The sequence below is a fragment of the Camelus dromedarius genome, chromosome 23, assembly GCF_036321535.1.
Source record: "Camelus dromedarius isolate mCamDro1 chromosome 23, mCamDro1.pat, whole genome shotgun sequence".
In the NCBI taxonomy this organism is placed as follows: domain Eukaryota; kingdom Metazoa; phylum Chordata; class Mammalia; order Artiodactyla; family Camelidae; genus Camelus; species Camelus dromedarius.
Genome location: NC_087458.1, coordinates 5988828 through 6010073, shown reverse-complemented (window position 1 = coordinate 6010073; position 21246 = coordinate 5988828). Strand labels below are relative to the sequence as shown.

The 21246-nt window shown below is 36.1% G+C and overlaps 1 protein-coding gene and 1 non-coding gene across 5 annotated transcripts in view; both read left to right on the top strand.

Moving 5' to 3' along the window:
• GATAD2B (GATA zinc finger domain containing 2B) overlaps positions 1-21246 on the top strand; it is a 67923-nt gene that overhangs the window by 17082 nt on the left and 29595 nt on the right. Inside the window, exon 1 of one of the 4 annotated variants that reach the window (XM_064477776.1) lies at positions 7598-7885. The exons of 1 other annotated variant lie outside the window; for it this stretch is intronic. Coding sequence is in view for 1 of the 3 variants with exons in the window: in XM_064477778.1 (XP_064333848.1) it covers positions 15238-15251 (14 nt within the window). In the remaining 2 variants the exon portion in view is untranslated. Of the gene's footprint in view, positions 1-7597; positions 7886-14860; positions 15252-16079; positions 17368-21246 lie in introns of those variants that run through there. 2 more of the 4 variants (XM_064477778.1, XM_064477777.1) reach the window with 2 other exon arrangements.
• On the top strand, positions 13589-13660 carry TRNAT-GGU (transfer RNA threonine (anticodon GGU)). The gene has a single exon. It is a non-coding gene; the product is annotated as a tRNA-Thr (tRNA).

The following is a 21246-nucleotide window of genomic DNA, read 5'->3' as shown; positions in this document are numbered from 1 at the left end:
GCAATGAAACATAAACATTTAGTCTGATGACATTTTTTTCTCTAAGAAAATTATGGATGTACAAGTAGCATATAGGAAGATCTAAACTCCTCTGTAGTTAATCTTTCAGTCAGTATTAGGGATTGCTTTCTTGGTCTGAAAATCTTCCTTTCCACTCTTACAGGCTCACAAGCCATTCTGTTTTTATGGTCTCTTCTCCTTTCCTTTTTGTTTCAGATTATCCCCTTTAAAACCGCCTTACTTCTTGGAGTAGAGAATCCAGTTCTTCTTCGATGGTGTTTTTGCTTGGAGATAGGCAACTGTCTTGATATTAGGAGCCAGTATGTTTCATACCTGATCTCATGAAACATCTTTAATGCTCCTTAGAGATTTTCTTGTTAGAGGGGCTTTTGAAGAGCCTTTCTTAAATTCCAAAGTCAAAAGTATGAAAGTCTCAGTGAACAGAATATATGACCTTAACCTCAGTGTGATTATCAATCTTAGAACGCTTTATAGGTAAAGAGGAATGGGTAATTGGAGCTGTGTGGCTGAAAGAAGGAGCTGAATACTGTCAGCTATCTTGAATTCAAGGGTAAATCATTGTATCGTCAGAAATATTTAGGGACTCGTCTTCCTACCCCTCAGATGTCTTTGGTCTGTCCGTTTCCACCTGATTTCTAGCAGCACTGAAGCAAGAAAATAATACCAAGCTTCTGATCTATCAGTTTTTGTTTTGTTGTGCTTTTTGGTATGCTCTTTTTTTTAACTGAGGTATAAACATACTGGAAATGTTTTGTAAGATGAGCACCTAGATAGAGATACAGAAGATCACCACCACCCAAGAGCCTGTCTCATATTCTCTCCTAGTAATTATCCTTCCCCATCCCCAAAGGTAACTGTTAACACTATTCTTACTTTTCTTACTTCTCTGATAGTGCTTGTCTTAAACTGCCGGGTTGAGGTTGTTGGTAATAATAGCCACAGACCTCCTTGAGGGTAAAATCATGTTGGTGGTGTTTACTCATAATGTAATGGTTTTCAAGTGGAAAGATTTTGCCCCCTCCCTACATGTGGCTGTGTATGGGAACATTTTTGGTTCTTAAAACTCAGCTCTGGAGTGGGGGTGGTGCTGCTCTGGAGAGTAAGTATCCCACAGTGCACAGGATAGCTCCCTGCAACAAAGAATTATGTGGCCCAGAGGTCCAGTACTGAGGTTGAGAAACCTTGTTCTGATAGCTAGAGCCTACTGAAGTGATTATGGCTATAAGTGATACTTTAAATTGTTGAAAATCTATTCTGCTTTTGAAACTTCTGTGAGAAATCATCAAAAAAAAAAAATCCCTATTTGCAGGGAACTCTTAAAGAGAATATTTACTGCCTGGTAAAATAACAGATGTCTGTCTACTATATCATATCCTACCAACCATTGCAGATCTTTGCCCTTGAAGAAAAATGACACCTTTTGTCCTGTAGGCTTCATGTGCTTGTTGATGCTGATAGGCAAATCTCAGCTAATAGAAGTTCCAGAAGTTCCCCCGGGTGAAATCCAGACCAGGCAGGTTTTCTACTTTGACCTGTGTTTAGGTACAATTTCAGAGCACTGGATTCACTCTTGCATGAATATGTTCATCCCTTATTTCAGTAAAGAAGTTTCTTTGCAAGCTTACTGGGTAAAATATACATCTAATCCTCAGTTGATTTTGATACCCAGGTTGATATTTTTATATATTGCTGTATATAGGTGGTGAACATTCAGAATGCCCCATTGGAGTATTTCCTCTATCAATTCTGAAAAACTTTTGACCCGTTTACATGTTAATTGCGCAGATATGAGTAATGCTGCTTTGACCCTGAAAGACTCCTTTAATTTACCAATATATTTAGTATTTGGTCAGCTAGATCTTCCTTCATCTCTGATCTTTAGCCTTTAGGGTATCTACACTAGTGTTTTGTATGCTATAATTGTCTTACTACCTATTTTCCTATTGAGTCTTGCTGATGGCTAGACCTGGGAACTCTGTTCCTTTCTTTTGTTGGACATATGTATCTTTCAGAAACTATGTTAAACTCAACTAGTATTTTTTTGTTTTTTAAGTTAGTTTTGGGTAGGTAATATATAACATGGTATACTATTCATAGTTGGAAAAAGGATTTAAATAAAAAAGGACATCTTCTCTGGAGAAGAACTTACCTGTTTCTTGGTATCTTTCTGTGGATAATCTAGCTGTTACAAACTTAAAATGACTTTTCTTCTTTTTTTTTTTAACCTTTTTATTCTGAAGAATTTAAAATGAACACCCAAATAGTATAGAGTAGTTGACTTCCATGTACCTACCACTGAAGTTCAAAAATCTCAACATTTTGCCACAGTTAATTTTAATGTTGAAAATATAGAGAACATGTTTTGAAGGTATTTAAATTTTAATACAGGAAAGTTTATTTTAAATTTGACAATCACACATGTACTACTTTTTTTTTCTAGATCTTTTCTTTTATATCAGCCTCCATTTTTCTTATTAGTGTAACACTAGGTTATTGTCCAGAAATTCTAGTAACTCGATGCCTCAGAAATCTACGAAGATTGTCACAGATCGAAGTGAATTCCAGACTTGCCCAGTCAGGACCGTAGGCTAGATTCCCAAATGATTTCTCCAACTCTGATCATTAATGGATAGATAGACCTAGTTCTAGCAAAGTCTGTAGAGGATAGGAATCCAGTGTGGCAATTATTAAAGTGGAGGATAGATTTTAAAAGTTTATGGCAGTCATTATGTAGCTATGATAATCTATTTTCTTATGTTAGATTCTCTGTTTTTTCTTCATAGTTGGAGGCTCTTTTAGAGTCAGATTGAGTGGAACATCAGCATATAGAAGGTATATACACACATATATATATATTTGGGGGGCATTGTTCATGCCTTACTGATAAAGATAAGAGCAATCGTGTCAACAGAAGCGAGAGATGAGAAGCTTAATGTAAAGTAAAATATCTGAAGCTCCATTAGAAGCTATTCATAGATAGACTGGGAGTTCTACCCTTGGGAAGCTAGAGAGGGAGAGACACTGGTGGATACTTAGTAACAGAAAAAAGCCAGGTAGAAAAGAATCCAAGTGCTTAGAAAATGTGGGGCAAAACATTAATTTGACTACTGAAACACAACTTTTCTCTATTTCCTCTGTGGCATTTAGTTGGTGACAGGTGTTAGCACATTGAAATGTTTGAGTTGAGTTATTGTTGGATAGATATGAACATTTGTGACTTGCCTTGCCTGAAAATTTGGTACCCCTGGAAAGATACAGGGAAGGTACAAATAGGAGAGAATGAAAAGTCAGCAGTCAAGAATTGAGAAATGAGATGTTCTCAGGTTTGGTGACAAGGAATCATTTGCATGCTTTTGATACAAGGATAAGAATAAATTAGGGATTCAAGACTATCCTAGTTGTGTACCTTGTGGACCCCCCCGCTAGAAGTGCTAATTAGTCTTTTGGAAGAGAAGAACTATAATTTTGTAAGTGCTGAATACGAATTTAGTGCTATAGATGATCTTTATATTTTAATTTCTTCAGGGTAGGAGGTGAAATTCTCCAGTGCCCTTGGGAAGGTAAATCACCCTCATAGAAAAGATTGGTCTAGGAACATTTTGTGTCTCATCAAAGAGGAAATAGTTGATGTCATTTTTACTCCCTGTATTTCTATATGGTGATTAAGTCATTGAGATTAGGATATGACAGTAATTTTTTATGATTATTTTTAATACTTGAGCTAGTAGAGGTCTTAGCCTCTACAACAATTTTATTTTCTATAAACCCAGGTGTGAACACATTGAGGAATACTACTTTGAGAAAAATGATACTCCTTAGTTTAAATGCTACCTCCAAATAGGGAGTCTCGTTCTCATTTCCTTTGTACCTGTGTAAGACCCAATCATTATTCTGCTTTATAAGGCATTGTATTTAGTTTTTATTTGATTTTAACCAAATTTTTAATAAATACATTTCCCTGTTATTGATAGACACTTTAATATCAATCTATCACTAATTTATAACTCCCAAGTAACTGAAGACTGATTTTTCCCCTTTAAAATAGTAATTTTTCAGGAGGTGAGTATAGTTCAGTGATAGAGCGTTTGCTTAGCATGCATGAGATCTGGGGTTCAATCCCCAGTACCTACATTAAAATTTTTTTAAAATAGAAATTAATTCTGTTTTCCCTAATGAGCATAAATCACCTGTTTCTGGAGACTAAATCAGTGTGTTATTTTGGATTTAATTCCCAATTTGTGTGTCGGGCTTGGGAAACAAGATAGTTTTCTTTGTAGTACTGATTAATTGCATGGTGTACTATTTCTAAATATGTGGTGGAAAAACTCCCATCTCCTAAGAGTTAAAGTCTCCTTTTGGCTAGTTGAGCTTTTTTATACTTAATAAAAAATGGACACTTATTGATCATATGAATAGGGTTGTGCTGTTCTGTGATCTGATTGTTGTTGTAATAGTAGTAATTTTGAAATGTAATGAGCTGATTTCTCCAAATAGACTTTACCCACTGAAAACAGCTATAGGGAGTTCGCAGGAGAGGGGAGGGCTAACAGCTAGTTACTTTGGCTTGTTTCTTTTCTTTTTTTTTTTTTTTTTTTGACACCAATAAATAGCTTGCAAATTTTATACAAAATAATCTAAGTGTAGTTTAACATTTTTAAGTTGGCTTTTGAAAAAGGTAGACTTTATTTTTTAACCTTAGAAGAGATTCTAATTTTGATCCACTTGTTTTCTGAGCCCAAGGATATGTATTAAAACTGGTACCAAAAAATTTAGCAAATTAGTTATAAAATTTGTGAAGAGCAAAGATGGATAGCTATATAGTTTTTGCAAATATGTTTCTGGTATTCCTGAGGTGTTTTTAAGTGTTTGATTGTATAAAGTTCATATTTGTCTTTTAGGAGTACCTTCAGGCTTTTAGTTATAATTAATTTGAATCCTGTTTACTGAGTCCAGATAGATAATAACCTCTTTTCTTATGATGATTACCCTTTATGACTTGACCTTCCCAGACATTTGTCTTATCAGGTCTCTTTTGTACATATGTAGATTGTATATGCTTATTAAGCCTTTCAAAAGAAGTCCTGGATGAAATATATGAGTAGAAATCATGCATGCCTGCCAAAGAGTTTGTATTTTTGAATTCATGAGTATTTAGCTGATATTTTCTTTAGTCCAGTGGTTTAGAATGGAGATTTTCGCAGCAAACACAGTGAACTGGTCTCTCGAGTTTGGCCAAGAAATGCTCAAGTCATTGTGCTGTAGTGGACCCAGTATGGGCATTGGAGCCAGCATCTACTTTTTTTAGCTTGAATGAGTGACTTCATTCAAATTTCTTATTTTCACCAAGTTACTTTCCATATCTATAAAACAAGAAAAAGACCCTACCTTTCTGGTTTGTTGTGTGGATTAAATAACTGTTTAATGCAGTAAATGTTCAGTGAATGTTAGATTTTTTTCGTTTCTTAAAGGATTTGATATTCTTCAGAGCATCACACTTGGATAACTTACTAAGGAGTATTTCTAAATTTAGAGTTTTCAGCTCACACAATTAAATACCTTTGGTTTTGGATGACTGTGATTTAGCTGAAAAGAGCGCAGACACTGGCGACTATGTAGTTCTTAATTTTCAGGGTTCCTGAAGAAAAGTACTTGTTGGTTTGAGAGCATCTCTGGTACTTCTGAACTACTGACTACCAATCAAGTTAATATAGAGGCAGATATAGTAGTAAACATTGTGTACTGTCTTAGCCTGTATAATGTTGGAGAGTTAACTTTGGCAAATGATAATCACTACTGACAGCTTAATTGTATCTAAGCCTTTTATATTATCTTAAAGGCTGAAAAAAATTGACCAGTATTTAAATGCAGTCAGATGTATGGACTTAAATGGGCAGGAGCTCTGAATGATTATTAAAAGATACACAATCTTCCCTATTCTGATTAAACATGAAACTAGTAAGCTTCAATTTGAAATTTATAGTTACTCTCTTGTGGAAATGTGTTGACTAAGAGGAAAATGGATTCTTTCCTTTGCCCCATTTATCACAGACATCGTGTTTTCCTTTATCTTCTAAAATGATAGCAGTTTCTAGATCTGGAGAACTCTGATGGGCTCCTATTAAGTACAACTTATTGTGACTGAGATGGTACCACATCAGCCACTTGAAGCTTAATTAGCTTGATGTAGATGTAGTTTTCCTTTGTAGTTCATAAGTTATTGAATGCCTTATGCCAGTGGTCAGTACCTCCTATTTCAGATTTAGCTCAGTGTTCCTTTTCTGAAAATTGAAGTTAATACTCAGTTGCTCAGGAAGACTTTTATTCACAAATTAATATCTTTGGAAAGGGTGTTGATTATTTTCTCTATATTCTGTAGACTCTAGAAGCTTTAATATTTGGGAAAAACAACGGTTTTGTGAGAGATTCTGGTGGAGTAAGTAAAGTGCAGTTATAATTCAAGTTTCAGAGGCCCAAATGAGGCAGGTATTTGAGTGATACCAGTTGAAATCTGTTGAAAATTAATGAACTCTCCTCCCCACCCATATTCCTTGTTACTGTTTATAAGGAACTTATTTCCTCAAAGATCCTAGAATAAAGGTCCCCTAGCCAATAGATGTCCAAAACAATTACCGCTGCCTTACCTCCTCTGATTTGCTTGGATTTCTTCCCCAACTTTCTGAGCCCTTATCAGTACTCTTGGGAAATAAAAACTTAAAATGATTGGAGACATTTGCTTCAAAAAAAAGAAAAAGAAAAGACGTTAATCAGGAGACCAGACTCAGATCTGTCTGGAGTCTTGATCTATCCAATGACATAGGATGTGTGTGGTAAATGGTACATGATGGGTGAGGAATTTACTGGAATTTGAAGAGGAAAGAGTGGTCTAGCTGAGACACAGAAAAATGAAATAATATTGCAATTATACTATGGCTGGGCTTAAGCCATTTAAAAATTATTATTATTCCTTAAATTTTGTAAAATACGCATTGTAAGGGCCCAAGCGATTTTTATAGTGTACATATGCTGTCATGACTAATTCACCGTGAAACCTTGCTATATGATTTTTGTTAGATGTGGATTCAACTTCCCTGAGTGGTGTGAATTGATAGGGCTAAATCAGACACCTGTGGGTCAGCTTCAGGGAAAGAATCTTTAATGAACACATTTACTGTCTTATCAGTGTCTGTTCCCTAGCACTGGCAATAAGAAATAAAGAAAAGGAGCTTGGTTGGCAATACGTCTTTGTTTTTTGGTAATTTGGAGTGTGTTTTGGTATTGATGCTGTGTCTTGAATGTTGGCTTTGGAAACGAAACGGTTAAAGCATCATGATTTGAGAGGAAACTAGCTCTCATGAATGAAGGCAAAGTTTGGCACTAGGCCAGAATAATGGGGGTGATAGTTAGGGTGGGGAGACTAATTGACTTTTGTACCACAGACTTTAAAAAATTAAGAGATAATTCCATGTCCTGAGGTTATAAACCGGCTACAACTGGTTTTTCTCCCCCCTCTTCTGCCCCCGCTAGGCATCATGGGTAAAAGTAAGCATCCCCCTGTTTCTTTTGTTTAATATAACAGTACGCCATGTGATTGGCAGGGCAGTGCCCGCTTAGAGCTTGGAGACTGGGTTTGTGCAGGTCTCTCAAGGGGGCTGGCACGTATGGGGCTGCTCCTGTGCTATAGAAAGAGCTTCTCTTACGATAGAAAAGAGAAAGGGAACCTTTCCCCTCCTCCCCCCTAAAAAAACAAACAAACAAAAACCTAAACCCATCTCTTATTCCTTCTTTTCCTCCTTTTTCTGTTTCCCCCCTTTCTTGTCTCCAGCTTTCCTGGCAGCTAGAGGAGGGAGCAGAAAAATGTATACCTGTAAGTACATTTAACTGTCTTCCCCCACTCCCTTTTTTTTCTTTTTCTAAAAGCAGAAACTCAGTTCTTCACAACCTTTTCCTGACTATGTGTAGAAGGTGATAATGCTGAGGTTTTTGATGGGATTGAAGTAATAAATATTGTTGCTTTTTAAAATTTGTTGCGGAATAATTGTTTCTCATACAAAGCTCCTTTCGGTTTGGATCCTCAACCCTTCTGCTTTCATCCTTTTGCTGTAATGGTCTGTGGATTCTAGTTTTCTTCGAGCTGAAGCTGTGAGAGGAATGTTATGCTAAGGGTTTCTTTCTCTTTCTTTTTTTAAAAAATTTCTTTTGTCTGTAGAAATGATGGTTCTAATTCCTCCTTACCCTCACTACCCACCCCCCTTTTTCCATGTCAGCTCCAGCCCTGCTCTGTGAATGGAGTCAACCAGCTGACTGAGTGCTGGCATCATGCCAGGGGCTGCAAAGCAATGAGAATGTGCGCGCGCTCGCGTGTGTAAGTGTATACAGAACACAAAGGGAAAGGCCTGCAGTCTAGGAAATCACAGGCTATTATATAAGGAAGTCTGCGTCATCTCTGCTTATTTGGGCTGATGGACAAGGAAAAGGGGAAGGCTTAGAGCAAGAAAAATACCCTTTAGAGATACACACGCACACGCACACGCACATATATGTACACACACATTTTTTTTCCTTCCTGTCTTTATTAAAAAATTAAAACAAAACAGGTATTTCTGTTGTGGCAAAATGAAAGAGAGCTTCTCTGTCCAAGTGATAGTGACCATGTTCCTAGTGAAGTAGTAACTGTTTTGGGAGGTGAAGCACTTTGTTCTGAGTCTCTTCTGTCTTGCCCCCATTCAGAGGTGTGTGCTTGATGAAGAGGGGTGACTAGAAGAGAAATGCCTCCTGGATTTAACAGCTATAATTTGTCAGATACTTTAAAATTTTTTCCCGAACTGTTTCTAATATTTGGGATTGTCAGGGGTCCAGGGTGGGGTGTGGGGTGGGGGGTGCTCTTAAGAAGAAGCAAAAATCCAGATAATAGAGCAAATATTATCTATTAGCTACTCTTTTGAGCTCCCCCTCCTTTCTCTAATTTCTTGTTGTTGTTCTATTAATATAGTATAAAAATGCAGTATTCTCCCCCTGCCATCTGCTGCAGAGTTAGGGTTGTGCAAAGGGAAAGTCAGACAGCACATGGAAGGAAGGAAAAATGAAAAATCTAAGCTTCCAGACATTGCAAGTGTCACAATTTTAGGATTCAGTTGGAATGGCTGTCTCTTTCAGTGGTCTTTTTGTATTTCAGTTTGCCTCCAGTTACCATGGTCTTTTTTTCTTAGTTTCTTAATTTCTCTGCATGTGCTTTCTAGGTGTGTTACATGTATGAAATAGCTCTTGTTAAGTGGAAATGTGAATACAGAGTATTACTGATTAAAAGAAGGCCATACTGTTATAGTTACTTTATGTGAGTTTATTTTTGCTCCTGTCTGATCATTTATGATAATGATGCTGATGTAGGTAGGGAGTGTTTGAAGTGGGAGGGAACTTCTGAACTAGTTCATCCTATAGTACGGTTTGTCAGGTCGCAGTCTGGAGGAAGTTCCTTAATTCAGTCTTTTTGTATCTTTGTGTTATAGCCCATGAATATATGTTCTTGCCACATTTCACAAGCAACAGTCTTTGAATATACTGTGTATATTTTTCTCTTTGATATGTGAATTTTGGTGAAAGTGTTGGGAAGTGCATAGGAGGTTATATACTTGAAAGGTTTCTGATTGGGACTTATGAGAGTGACTGGTCTGCTCATTTCTTAGGCTGCCTTCAGTTATTTCTTCACCACAAGTAGCTGTAGCTCATTCTTCCAGATTTCTTTTATAAATGAATTAAGGGACACTGTTTCTCAGTCAATTGAGTACTAGACGACGGAACAGCAACAGAGACCAGTATAGCTCAAATCTAGAGGCTAGATAGAGATTCATTCAGAGTTGTGAGATTCCCTAGTTCTTAGAATTAATAATTACCATTTTAAGTTGTTATTATCCTCTTATATTATTATTTGGTAATGCTCTCCATAGGAACCAGCCATTTCACAATTGTGTATATATAGTATTGTCATGTTTTAATTCTGTCTATATGATGCTTGCTTATTAGACTGATAGGTTTCAAAGAAGACCTTTTGCAGCCTTTTACTTTTAACTCTTCTCTTCGTACCTGAAAGCTGATTATGGTTAGGTAGTTACAATCAGTGTGAGGCATGAGTCAGCACATTCTGTGAATGGACAGATTTTTTTTTCCCCCTTAATTCCCATAGGCCCTAGTTACTGTTTAAGAGTGACTGTAGAGTAGTTTTGAAGGATGTGTGAAATCTGTCCTTTGACCATATGTATCTCCTTCATTCTAATATCACCTGTTTTACATAATGTCGGGCAGCTTTCCTTTGGCATATGTCAAAACTTTTACGCTGATTTATTATAATTATTCATTATAATATATTATTGTAAAATATATTAGTATATGCTGTTATATTTATGCTGATTTATTATAAGGTGACAGTGGGAGGAGAGGACTGCTTACCTCGTATTCATTAGCAACACACCCTAATTTGTCACATTTAAGCATGGGGGCCTTTCTGATCCTTGGTGCATATTATTAAACAAAACAGTGTGTCATCTAAAGCAAGGTCACCTAGGCTCTTCTATTCATGGATATGAGCCAAGGTTTGTATAGTAAACTCAATGATATAGAAAAGACTGTAAAAACAACTGAACAATGATGGCCTATTTTTATTTAGAATTACTGTCTTAACAGTTTAGATTAAAATACCAAAAATGACAGTATAAACATATAGTATAGTTTGATCAGGAACATGGACCTTGCAGTAATACCTGCGGTTGAGGTTGAGTTAGGCTTAGCTATTTACAGATCGTTAGACCTTGGAAAGTTACTTATCTGTTTCTGTTTTCTGTTCTGTAAAAGGAGAATTATTTAAATTATTAAAGTCCTCCTTTAAAGAGCTTAAATGAGGTAATGCATTGTAAAGCACTTTAGCACAGTGCTTAGCAAATAAAAAGAGCTCAGTGAATGTTGGCGGCTATTACTAATATTCTTATCTGTTGGGTTTGTTTCCTACTGTTTTCAGTGTTCCTGTTAGTTTCTTTAGCCAGTCTGTCTGTGGCTATCTCCTTTTTTAACTTTTGGCATCTTTTTAGTTAGACTGAGTTGATTGACCTATATGTTGGAAAAGTCTAGATCAGGAGTCAGCAAACTACAGCTGCCTGTTTTGTAAATAAAGTTTTAGTAGAACACAGCCATACCCTTTTGCTTACAACAGCAGAATTGAGTAGTTAGCCCACTAAATCTAAAATACTTGCTCTCTGGCCCTTTGCAGAAAAAGTTTGCAGACTCCTGGTCTAGATCAAGAGTCTTTTTCCCCCTAGGAAAGTGAGCCAGAAAGCAAGTTCTAGAAATCAAAAGGGAAGTAATTAAAATAGAGTAGATTTAAGTGGACCAGAAGGAATTAATCATTTCAGGTTTTTAGGAATGGGATTTTGTAGCCTGGAGAATAGTGAGAAGAGGTCCATTGACATAGCTGATACGGGTTAGATGAAGGAAAGTACCATTTGGAGTTGGTTAGGCAGTAATAGTACTTATGTAGTCTGTTGGGGCATTTCATAGTAGTGAGTAATAAGGGAAGTACAAAAAAGAGTGATTTGCTGCCGAGGAGTTTGCATTAAGCCTGAAAAATGGTATGAATTGGTAGTTTACCTATTAAACTACTGTGTTAAAGTAGGCTAGCAGTTTTCAAAATGGGATCTATGAATTCCTGGGGATCCCCGAGATTCTTTCAGGGAAATCTTGAGATGAAAACTATCTTCATAATACTACAAAGACATTATTTGCCTTTTCCCTTTGTTGGCGTTTGCACTGATAATCCAAAAGCAATGGTGAGTAAAACTGCTCTGATGCCTTAGTGTGTATCAAAGCAGTGGTGCCAAACTGTACTAGTAGTCATTGTGTTCTTCATTGCCATGCAGTTTAAACATGCAGTTAAAAAAAAAAATCCAGTTTCACTTAAGAATGTTCTTGATGAAGCAGTAGAAATGAGTTTTATCTAATCTTGACCTTTCAGAACATGGCTTTTGATTATTTTGTGTAATATTTCAATATTTGCATATTGAAATACAATGACTGTCTCAGGGAAAGTACAACTGAATTGCAAGCAACCTAGCTGCTTTCTTCTTAGAACATTGTTTTTACTTGATGGAAGAATAATCAATGGATTATCACCTTTAGATTTGGGTATTTGGCAGATATATTCTTGAATTTTTCGAAGAAAACAACTTACTGTATTTATTCCCAGTGATAAAATTCAAATAAAAATTAAACCATGAGTTTAACAGCTTCCCAGGACTTAAATACTTCTCTGATGAGATTATTGGTGTTATTGACAAATGTGGGATTTTTTTTTTTTTGATGTTGTATAGTGAACTGTATCAACATTTGAAACTTCATGACCTAGTGGACCAGAATTTTCCAAATGATTAATGCATGATGTAACAAAATTATGTTTGGGTAAAAGATCCATTCAGAGTGTAAGATAGACAATGGATTTTAAAGTAACAGTATGGAAAGTTCATTGATAAGGTTGCACATTTTACATTGTAGCTAACCTTTGAAACTACTGTGTTAATTTTTTTTAATTGAGGTAAAATTCACATAACAATTAACTATTTTAAGTTGTATAATTCAGTGAAATTTAGTACATTCACAGTGTTGTACAACGGCCACCTAAATCAAATTCCAAAACATTTTTATCACCCTGAAAGGAAACTTGTGGCCATTAAGCAATTGCTCCCCATTTCTCCATCCCCCAGCACCTTGCAGCCACTAGTCTGCTTTCTGTCTTAGTTTATTTATCTATTCTGGATATTTCACATAAATGGAACTAGACAATACATGACCTTTTGTGTCTGTGTTCTTTCACTTAGCGTAATATTTTTGAGGTTCAACCATGTTGCAGCATGTATCAGTGTTTTATTCCTTTTTATGCCTGAATAGTATCCACTGTAGGAATATAGCACATTTTGCTTATGCATTCTTCAGTTGATGGACATTTGGGTTGTCTCTACCTTTGTGGCCTGTTGTGAATAGTGCTGCTATGAACATTTTGTACAAGTTTTTGTTTTAATACCTCTCTTCAGTTTTTGTGGGTTTTTTTGGCCTATTTACCTATGAATGGAATTGTGACTTTTTGAGGAACTACCAAACCGTTTTCCAAAGTAAATGTCCCATTTTACATTCCCACCAGCAGTATACTAGGATTCCACTTTCTCCACATTCTTGCCAACACTGATTTTCTGTCTTTTTTATTATAATCATCCTAGTGGGTATGAATTGGTATCTTCATTGTAGTTTCGGTTTGCATTTCTCTAATGACTAATGATGTTGAGCATCTTTTCATGGTGCTTTTTAGCCATTAGTGTGTCTTTTTTGGATAAATGTCTATTCAAGTCCTTTGCCTACATGTGTTGAGTTTTGAGTATATCAAAGATGAAGATATCCACAATTCTGACCATTTGAAAAGAGTATGAGAATACCCTTCTCTGGTATCAAGATGAATGAATGAATTTTAATCTATGTACATGTTTATGTACACATAGATTTATACAGATGGATATAGAAATAGATATGGATGGAGATGGGGGATAGAGCTCAGTGGTAGAGCGTGTGCTTGGTGTGCACAAGGTCCTGGGTTCCATCCCCAGTGCCTCTGTTAAAGGGAAGAAAATAGATAGGAATATGTATTTCCTTGTTCTGAGAGGACACCACTATAGTCATGAGCACATGTGACACCAATTCTTGGTTTCTAAATGCCAATCTCCAATAAAAAGAACCAGAGCTCCTAGGAGAAATGACTAGGGCAGAGAAACAGTTCAGGTGAGTCTGAACCATCATGTAGTACCAGAAAGTAATGAAATGCTAAAAGAAAAAAAAAAAAAGATGGGAGCCAACTTGAAAGAACTTCCAATGACCAGATCTGGGACAATTTGAAGAACAAAATAAGTAATGAGAGTAATGGATTATAACCCCTGGTATAAAATAAATATCCACAAGTCCATACTGCTATGAATAAAAACTTGAATAAATAAATGAATGGGAGAGAGAGGACAGCTGTCTGTTATAGTAAAATTTAGATTAATTAACATGTAAGAATGATGAAAATTATTAGGCAGATACTACAGTAATAATTCTTGCAGGCAGAAATTATTTGTGGATGTTAAAATTAGTGGGTGAAATTTTGATGCAAAATGGCATTTTGCATAACCTCCAAGTATCACCCCATAATAACTTTTTAGTAGAGAAGCATGGCGGGACACCACCTCCGTCAAATGATTAAGGTTAACATTCAACATATTGACATCATGTGCTCCCTGATATGATACAACATTGCTTTTGTGACATTGCCAAAAATATATGGCCTCAGTCTAATCATGAGAAAACATCAGGCAAACCCAAACTGAGAGACATTTTACAGAAGAACTGGCCAGTACTCTTCAGAAAAGCAAAGGTAAAGAAAAACTAATAAACTACCATAGGTTGAAGGAGGCCAAGGAGACATGACAATAAGTACTGTTTGGGATTGTGGATTGTATCCTGGATCTGAAAAGGGTATCAGTAGGAAAGCTAGTGAAATTTGAATAAGGCCTGTAAAGTAGTTAATAGTATTGTATCAACACTATTTGTTTCCTGGTTTCAGTAATTGTACTATAGTTATATAAGATGTTGATATTACAGCTATACTTAAAGTAAAATTAATGAAAAAACTATACTTTAAAAAATAATCTTTTTAAAAGATGTTTACGTTAGGGAGAACAGGATGAAAAGTATGTGGGACTTCTCTAAACTATTCTTGCGACTTTTCTGTAAGTTTAAAATTATTTCAAAGCTTAAAGTTTTTTTTAATGGTGAGTTTATGAAAGACTTTAAATTTTTAAAAATTACTCTTCTTTTCTAACTGTGTATCTGTTTAAGACCAGATTTTTTCCCCTATATATTTCAACTAAAACAATGTATCACAGCAGATTGAATGCAGAAGCAGCTATGAGAATCCAACTGTGTTTTATTAAGCCAGACTATGTCATTTATGGTAATGTGGAATGTGGATTTTTTTTATGAATTAATAATTTTAAAATTCTGTTTTAATTTCTAATATGTTAACTGTAGCCCACAAGCAAAATCTCTTTGGAGTCTCGATTTTTAAGAATGTCCTCTTAAAGGGATCCTGAGACCAAAAAGTTTTGACGGCCTGGAGAGCTTGCCTAACAGCTACAAAAAAGATCCAAAAATGCAATGGCTCAAACAAGGTAGAAAGTATTTCTTTCATGTAGTTGCCCGAGGTGGTTGGTTCCTGTTGCTCTGTTGTTCCATGTAATTCAGGAACTCAGGTTCTCTTACACTGATTTTCTGCTGATCCCATTGGTTCTCACACTATAGTGTGCATCAGAATCACCTGGAAGGCTTGTTAAAACACAGTTCCTAGTTCCTATGCCCAGAATTTCTGATTCATAGGTCTGGAATGGGGTTCAAGAGTTCGTATATCCAACAGAGTCCCAAGAGGTGCTGATGCTGCTAGCAGGGAGATCAACTTCTAGGATATTGTCCTCCTCTGCAGGCTTGAAACTGGGTTGCACCCAATAGGAAAGGGGGAAAAGCATGAAAGTTTACCTGCTTTCTATAGTTCTTAGGCAGGAAGTGGCACACATCACTTCCTCTTTATTCCACTGGCAAGAATTTAGCCTAACAACAATTAGCAAGGAAGGCTAGGAAATGTTGTGAGCTGAACCGCCATGTGGCCAGAACTTCTATTACTATGGAGGAAGGGGTGAATTAATTTTGATGGGTAGTGAGCAACAATATCAAGACACTGAAAAAATTAATACTTAGATAGGATTAAGTAACTGAGGAATATGTTTTATCAGATGAAGAACAAGGATTCTTAGAATTCTTCACAGTTTACTTAGAATTGTGGCAAAGGCATGTCTAGGAGAGTGGTATATGAAAATATAGAAGTGAGACTGTCTTTTGGAAGATTGGAACAGAGTAGCTAGATTAGCAGGGCAGAGTACAGGAGACCAGGTAGTAATAGTGGAAAGTATTATATGGCAAGAAGGCTTATCAGATATATATGATAAATTCAACAGCAAGAAGTCAACTGAAAATCTGTTCTCTACTGCTGTTAGGATCTTAAGGTTCTCTGTTGATGATGCTCTGTGTTATTTTCCCACTCTAAATTGTAGTCACAAAAGTCATTTTAGGGCCTTTTGGTGCCTTGGTGTTAAGTACCCAGTTATGTATATCTGATCCATAAATTTCTCTGATGTGACCCTGAGAATGGCAGTTGCGTGATATATCCCCTCACCTCATTGGCCCACAAACCCAAATGAAAAACGGAAAGCCAAAACTTAGTTGACCACCTGGAATAGGGTAGGGATAATTTACCTGGGTTGAGGCTTCTTGCTTTAGAAATGGGAAGATTTTATACAAAGAATAATCATCAGAAATCTCCGTCTAGTAAGAAGGCTGAATAATCCTGAAATAGCAGAAATAAATCAGTTCTGCTCTTGAATTGTGTAGCATTGCTCCGTCTTATGCCCTTCCCCTGTCCCCTACCAAAACAACATGCAGATGAGGAGTCCAGTTATTCATTTAACAGATAATTATTGAGTGATTTTTTTTTTTAAGTACCAGGAACTTATCTGAGAACTGGAGATAAAGCAGTGAACAAAGTAGACAAACCCCTCACTCCCTAGAGTTTATAAGTTAGTGGAGGAACGAGATAGAGAATAACCAAATTCATACTATGTCAGAAAAACATATCAGGGTTTAGGTGAAAAGGTTAGTGTGCCTTTGTTTTCAGTGTGGATCAGTTTAAGTAGGACCCATGATATCCTACCTAAGAAAGGCTTAGGACAAATTCTAAATGTGTCATGTGTAATTTTTGCAACTTTAATTTGGAGAAGTAAGTCTTGGCTTAGAAAGTTGATAAAAATGAATTGTGATCTCTTTGGATCCCAGCTTCTTTCTATGCAGGCTTGATGCTTTGTAGCGGCTTTTGTGATATTTGTGGTAATCTTCCAGTGGCTTCTATAGTTGTGTCAGGTTCTTTTCTCTGATTTGCCAGGTTTGTTTCCTCTGGTTGGTAATATTGTTAGATATATTGTTGTATAATAAACACTTTAGAGTCTGATATGTCCTGTGTGTTTTTGTCCTATACAGAGATCAGGGTGGTCTCTTTTGGTTCCCTATTATCTAAACTTCCTTTTAATGAGAAATAGTTAATAGAGCTCAGATATCCACATTGATGCATATTCTTCTCAAGCCCTTGTCCATAACCTTTTCTAGTCCACCAATTGCTGAATTCCAGAGATTGCTACTTCTAGGACCGTATGGAAACAACTTCTAAGATGATCCAATAAAATGGTACGTTAGGAGATAATTTTACTCTTTGTAGCATCTAACATTTTGTAGCCGTTTTGTTTTTCCTTAGGTGCTTTTACCTCCATTTGTGGAATTTGTTTTGCAGTTTGGTTTGTATGTGTTTAAATTCCTTTAGGGAACTGAAATAGAGAGGTTCCATCCTAGGAAAGTACAGAGTTAAATGCTGGGAATGATTGGCAGTAGGAAGCATGAGATAGCTTGAAAGGAGCTCAGCTATTTGGTTTGCATTAGGATGGTTTAGAGATGTGCAGAACAGAACCATTGTTCTGTGATTTTTGCCAGGACCTAGAAGTACCATTTGCTTCCGGTTTGATGGAAGTCAAATGGCCATTGATTCAGTTTACATTTGCAAGTAGAAAGCATGAGCCCACTAATCTCCAATGCCCTGTTGGGGTTGAATTTATTTGTATGGTTATGTTTGTGCCTGAAAAAGAATTTTCATTAAAGAAACTTATTAGACCTGCTCTTTGTGGAATAAATATCTAGCTAGGCTTCTGCTTATTACATTCTCCCTTTTCTGTTATGAGTAATTTATTATGCAGAGCTATGAATATCCTTGAATGATATTCTGGAGAAATTTTTGTGAGGCCAAAAACTTTTGTGAGACTTTCATAAGGCTTACAGATCTCTGCTGTTTCTCTTTCATGACCATCTCCCAGCTCTTGTTTCCCCAAAGTACAAAAATGTGGTTACCCTTATAGGCCACTGAATTCAAATGCCTCTGATTTTACTAGTCTGATTATGAGAGTGTGGATATGGTAAATATTTGGTCTGTGTTTATATTACTGTTTTCATATGTTATACCTCTAGCAGACAGTAATTGAACAAAAGTCTTTACTGATGGAACAGAATGTTACAGGTGACCATCATCAGTAAAATGAAGTTGGCATGTGAGAGTTGAAATCTACTTCCTTGGTGTGATGGAAGTTATTAATCATGACTCTACAATTTATTGTGTGACCTTGGGCAGGTTTATTTAGTCTTTCTGAGTCTCAGTTATTTCATTCATAGGATGGGGATAATATGGACTTCATATGAATGTTCTGAAAATTAGATGAAATACTGTTTATGTGGTTCTTACCTCAGTTTTGATATTTAGTCATCATTCAAATGTTACTCTCTTCTATTTCTCCTGCCCCTTTGCACCATGTGTTGAAGTGCACTTTCCCCTGTTTTTAGATTTGTATGATGAATATATCACTTGAAAAATGGTTTATTTGAGAAGAGACTCTTCTGAGCATGTGTGTAGATACGTATCTACGAAATCATGTTTTTCAGGACAGTATGAAAGATCACAGCTGTTCAAAACTCCTCCTACCACCCATTGTTATTAGTGCCCTGGTATAAAACATGAAAAAAAAATTTTGTTTTCTTAAGTATTATTTTTATAATATTTCTAAGGAAAGCCTACATTTTTTCTACTTTGCCCAAAGTAAAACAGAGTGTTACAGACAAGTTCTGAAGGAGGTTGGGAAAATGGCTAACTCCTATTCCTTTATATACTCCCTAGATTACATACTTACCTGTTTCTTTTGTGAAAGTTTAAGGCAGTCTTTCTTAAACTATACAGTGCCTAATAATCACCAGGAAAACATTATAAAATGTAGATTCCTTGGCTTCTCCCTGAGAAATTCCAGTTCATTACTTTGATGGTCCTGAAAGGATACATTTTAAACACATATCTGAAGTAATTCTGATGAAGTGGTCTAAAATGATACTTAAGAGAAACATGAATTTAAAGTAAAATAAAATTGACTAAATTTATTGAGTTCCATCCTTGAGTCACACACATTGGTCTACACTGTCCTCTACAGCAATACTTCTCCAAACCTTCTGTGATGAAGGACCAGTTTTTTGTTGTTTTCTAATATAGCATGGATCAGTACTTTTGTAAATATAGTGAAATGAATTACTGGAAAAGAAGGATAAAAAAAGATATCCAGATTAAAAAAGCCCAATATTTTTTATTGTTAGATTCAACAGGCATAAAATTATTTTGTCAAATTAAAGAAAAAGTTTCTAAATGCTTACTTTCAGCTTCTTTGGTTATCTCATTGCAGAGTGGTTGATGGACTAGCACCAGTCTGTGGACCACACTTTGAGTAGCATTGCTCTTCAGAAAATGAAGATGAGTTTGTGTTGAAACTGGCGAGCTAGAAACCTAGTCTCTTCTACAAATCCCAGGGAGCCTGATTTCTTCATCTATAAAATTGAGACAGTTTTACTACTGTGTCTGTCTTGTAGGGGTTGTTATCCTTATATAAAATGTAATGTTTGTGAAAGTATATTGCAAACTGAAAAACTAACTGAAGTTATGTTAATCATCAGAAACATTTATTGAACATATTTTTGTGTAAGGACTTTGTTAGCAACTAGGGATATAGAGAGAGATGGCCAGGAGCTTACTATTCAGTTACATATTTGTTACATAAGGTTGGCAGTATGCTGAGCTGATTAAATTCCAGCTTCATAAAAATTTTTCTAGACTTGTACAACCTTTCTCTGAACTCCAGTAGCATGCTTATATTTTTAAAATATGTAACTTTGGGGTATTTCTTTGTAATGCTTGAAATAAGAACTTTTTAAAAGTGTATACATTTTTCTCTAAATAGATTGGAAGCATTTTGGAGTCAGGCACTCTTGAGTTGAAGTTTGTGGTACTCCTTGTGTATGGGTCCTTTCCTGTTGATCCTGGAGCAGATAACCCCTTCTCCAACTGTCTCCCACTGCCAGGCTTGCTGCCCAACTCCATGCCATTTCTCTTTTCTGCCTATCTCCTCTTCTCAGAGTGTTTGCAGGAGATAGAGACTCTTGAATCTGGGAATTTTTGAGTGCCTTTTCTGTACAGATTAAGTGCAAGAGATAAGAAAATAATACATAAGGTTCCTGACCTCTGGGAGCTCATAATTTTTTAAGGGAAAAAGACAAAGAATTCAGTAATGAGACAGGTACTGACATGTTCAAAATGTTCTGAGAACATGGAGAAAGGAAAAACTGCCCTAGGGAATTGGGGAAGGTTTCATAGATAGGATGACCATCTAATTTACCCTCCAAAATGAGACATTGTTAAAGGTGAAAGAGTCATTACTAATCATCAGGAGGGGACAACAGGTATAAATTGGGACTGTCCCATGTAAACTGGGACATACTGTTACCCTGTTTATAAAAGAAATGTCTTTGTGTAGTGTTACAGTAAGAGTTGGAGGATTTACTAGGTAAATAAAATAACACAGAGAAGCTTAGAAGCATGAAATAATATGTAGGTGTGCCTAGCCCATAAAATACTTAAGGGCGGAAATAGTAAAAGGTAAGATTGCAAAGGTAAATTAGGACCAGATGATGTAGGGACTTTTGTATACTGTTGTAACTAATGGCAAGTCTTTGATATTAAGGATGGGATGGTAAGATTAGATTTTTTTTAAAAGATCACTCTACACCATATGAAAGATGAAGATGGGGTAAGGTGGGGGACCTTAGATACTGAGACCACAAAATCATTTAAAATATTTGCTGTAGATTAGGAAAGAAAAGATGGTATTCCAAACTGAGGAATGGGAAGACAGTTGGAAAGAATTGAGAGACTCCAGAGATATTTAGATCTTTAGAGATATTTAGACTTGTAGGGGAAAAGGCACTTGACTTTCAGGACCCCATGCTCTCCTGGTTTTCTTCTTACTTTACAGACCACTCCTCAATTGTATTTGCTAGGTGATGTCTTCAATTTATAAATGTTGGAGTACCCCAGAGTTCAGTTCTCAGACCTCTTTCTGTTTGCATTCACTAACTTGTTAAATGATTTTGTCTACCCCCATGACTTTAATTTCTGTCTGTCTATGACTCCTGAATTTGTATCTTCAGCCA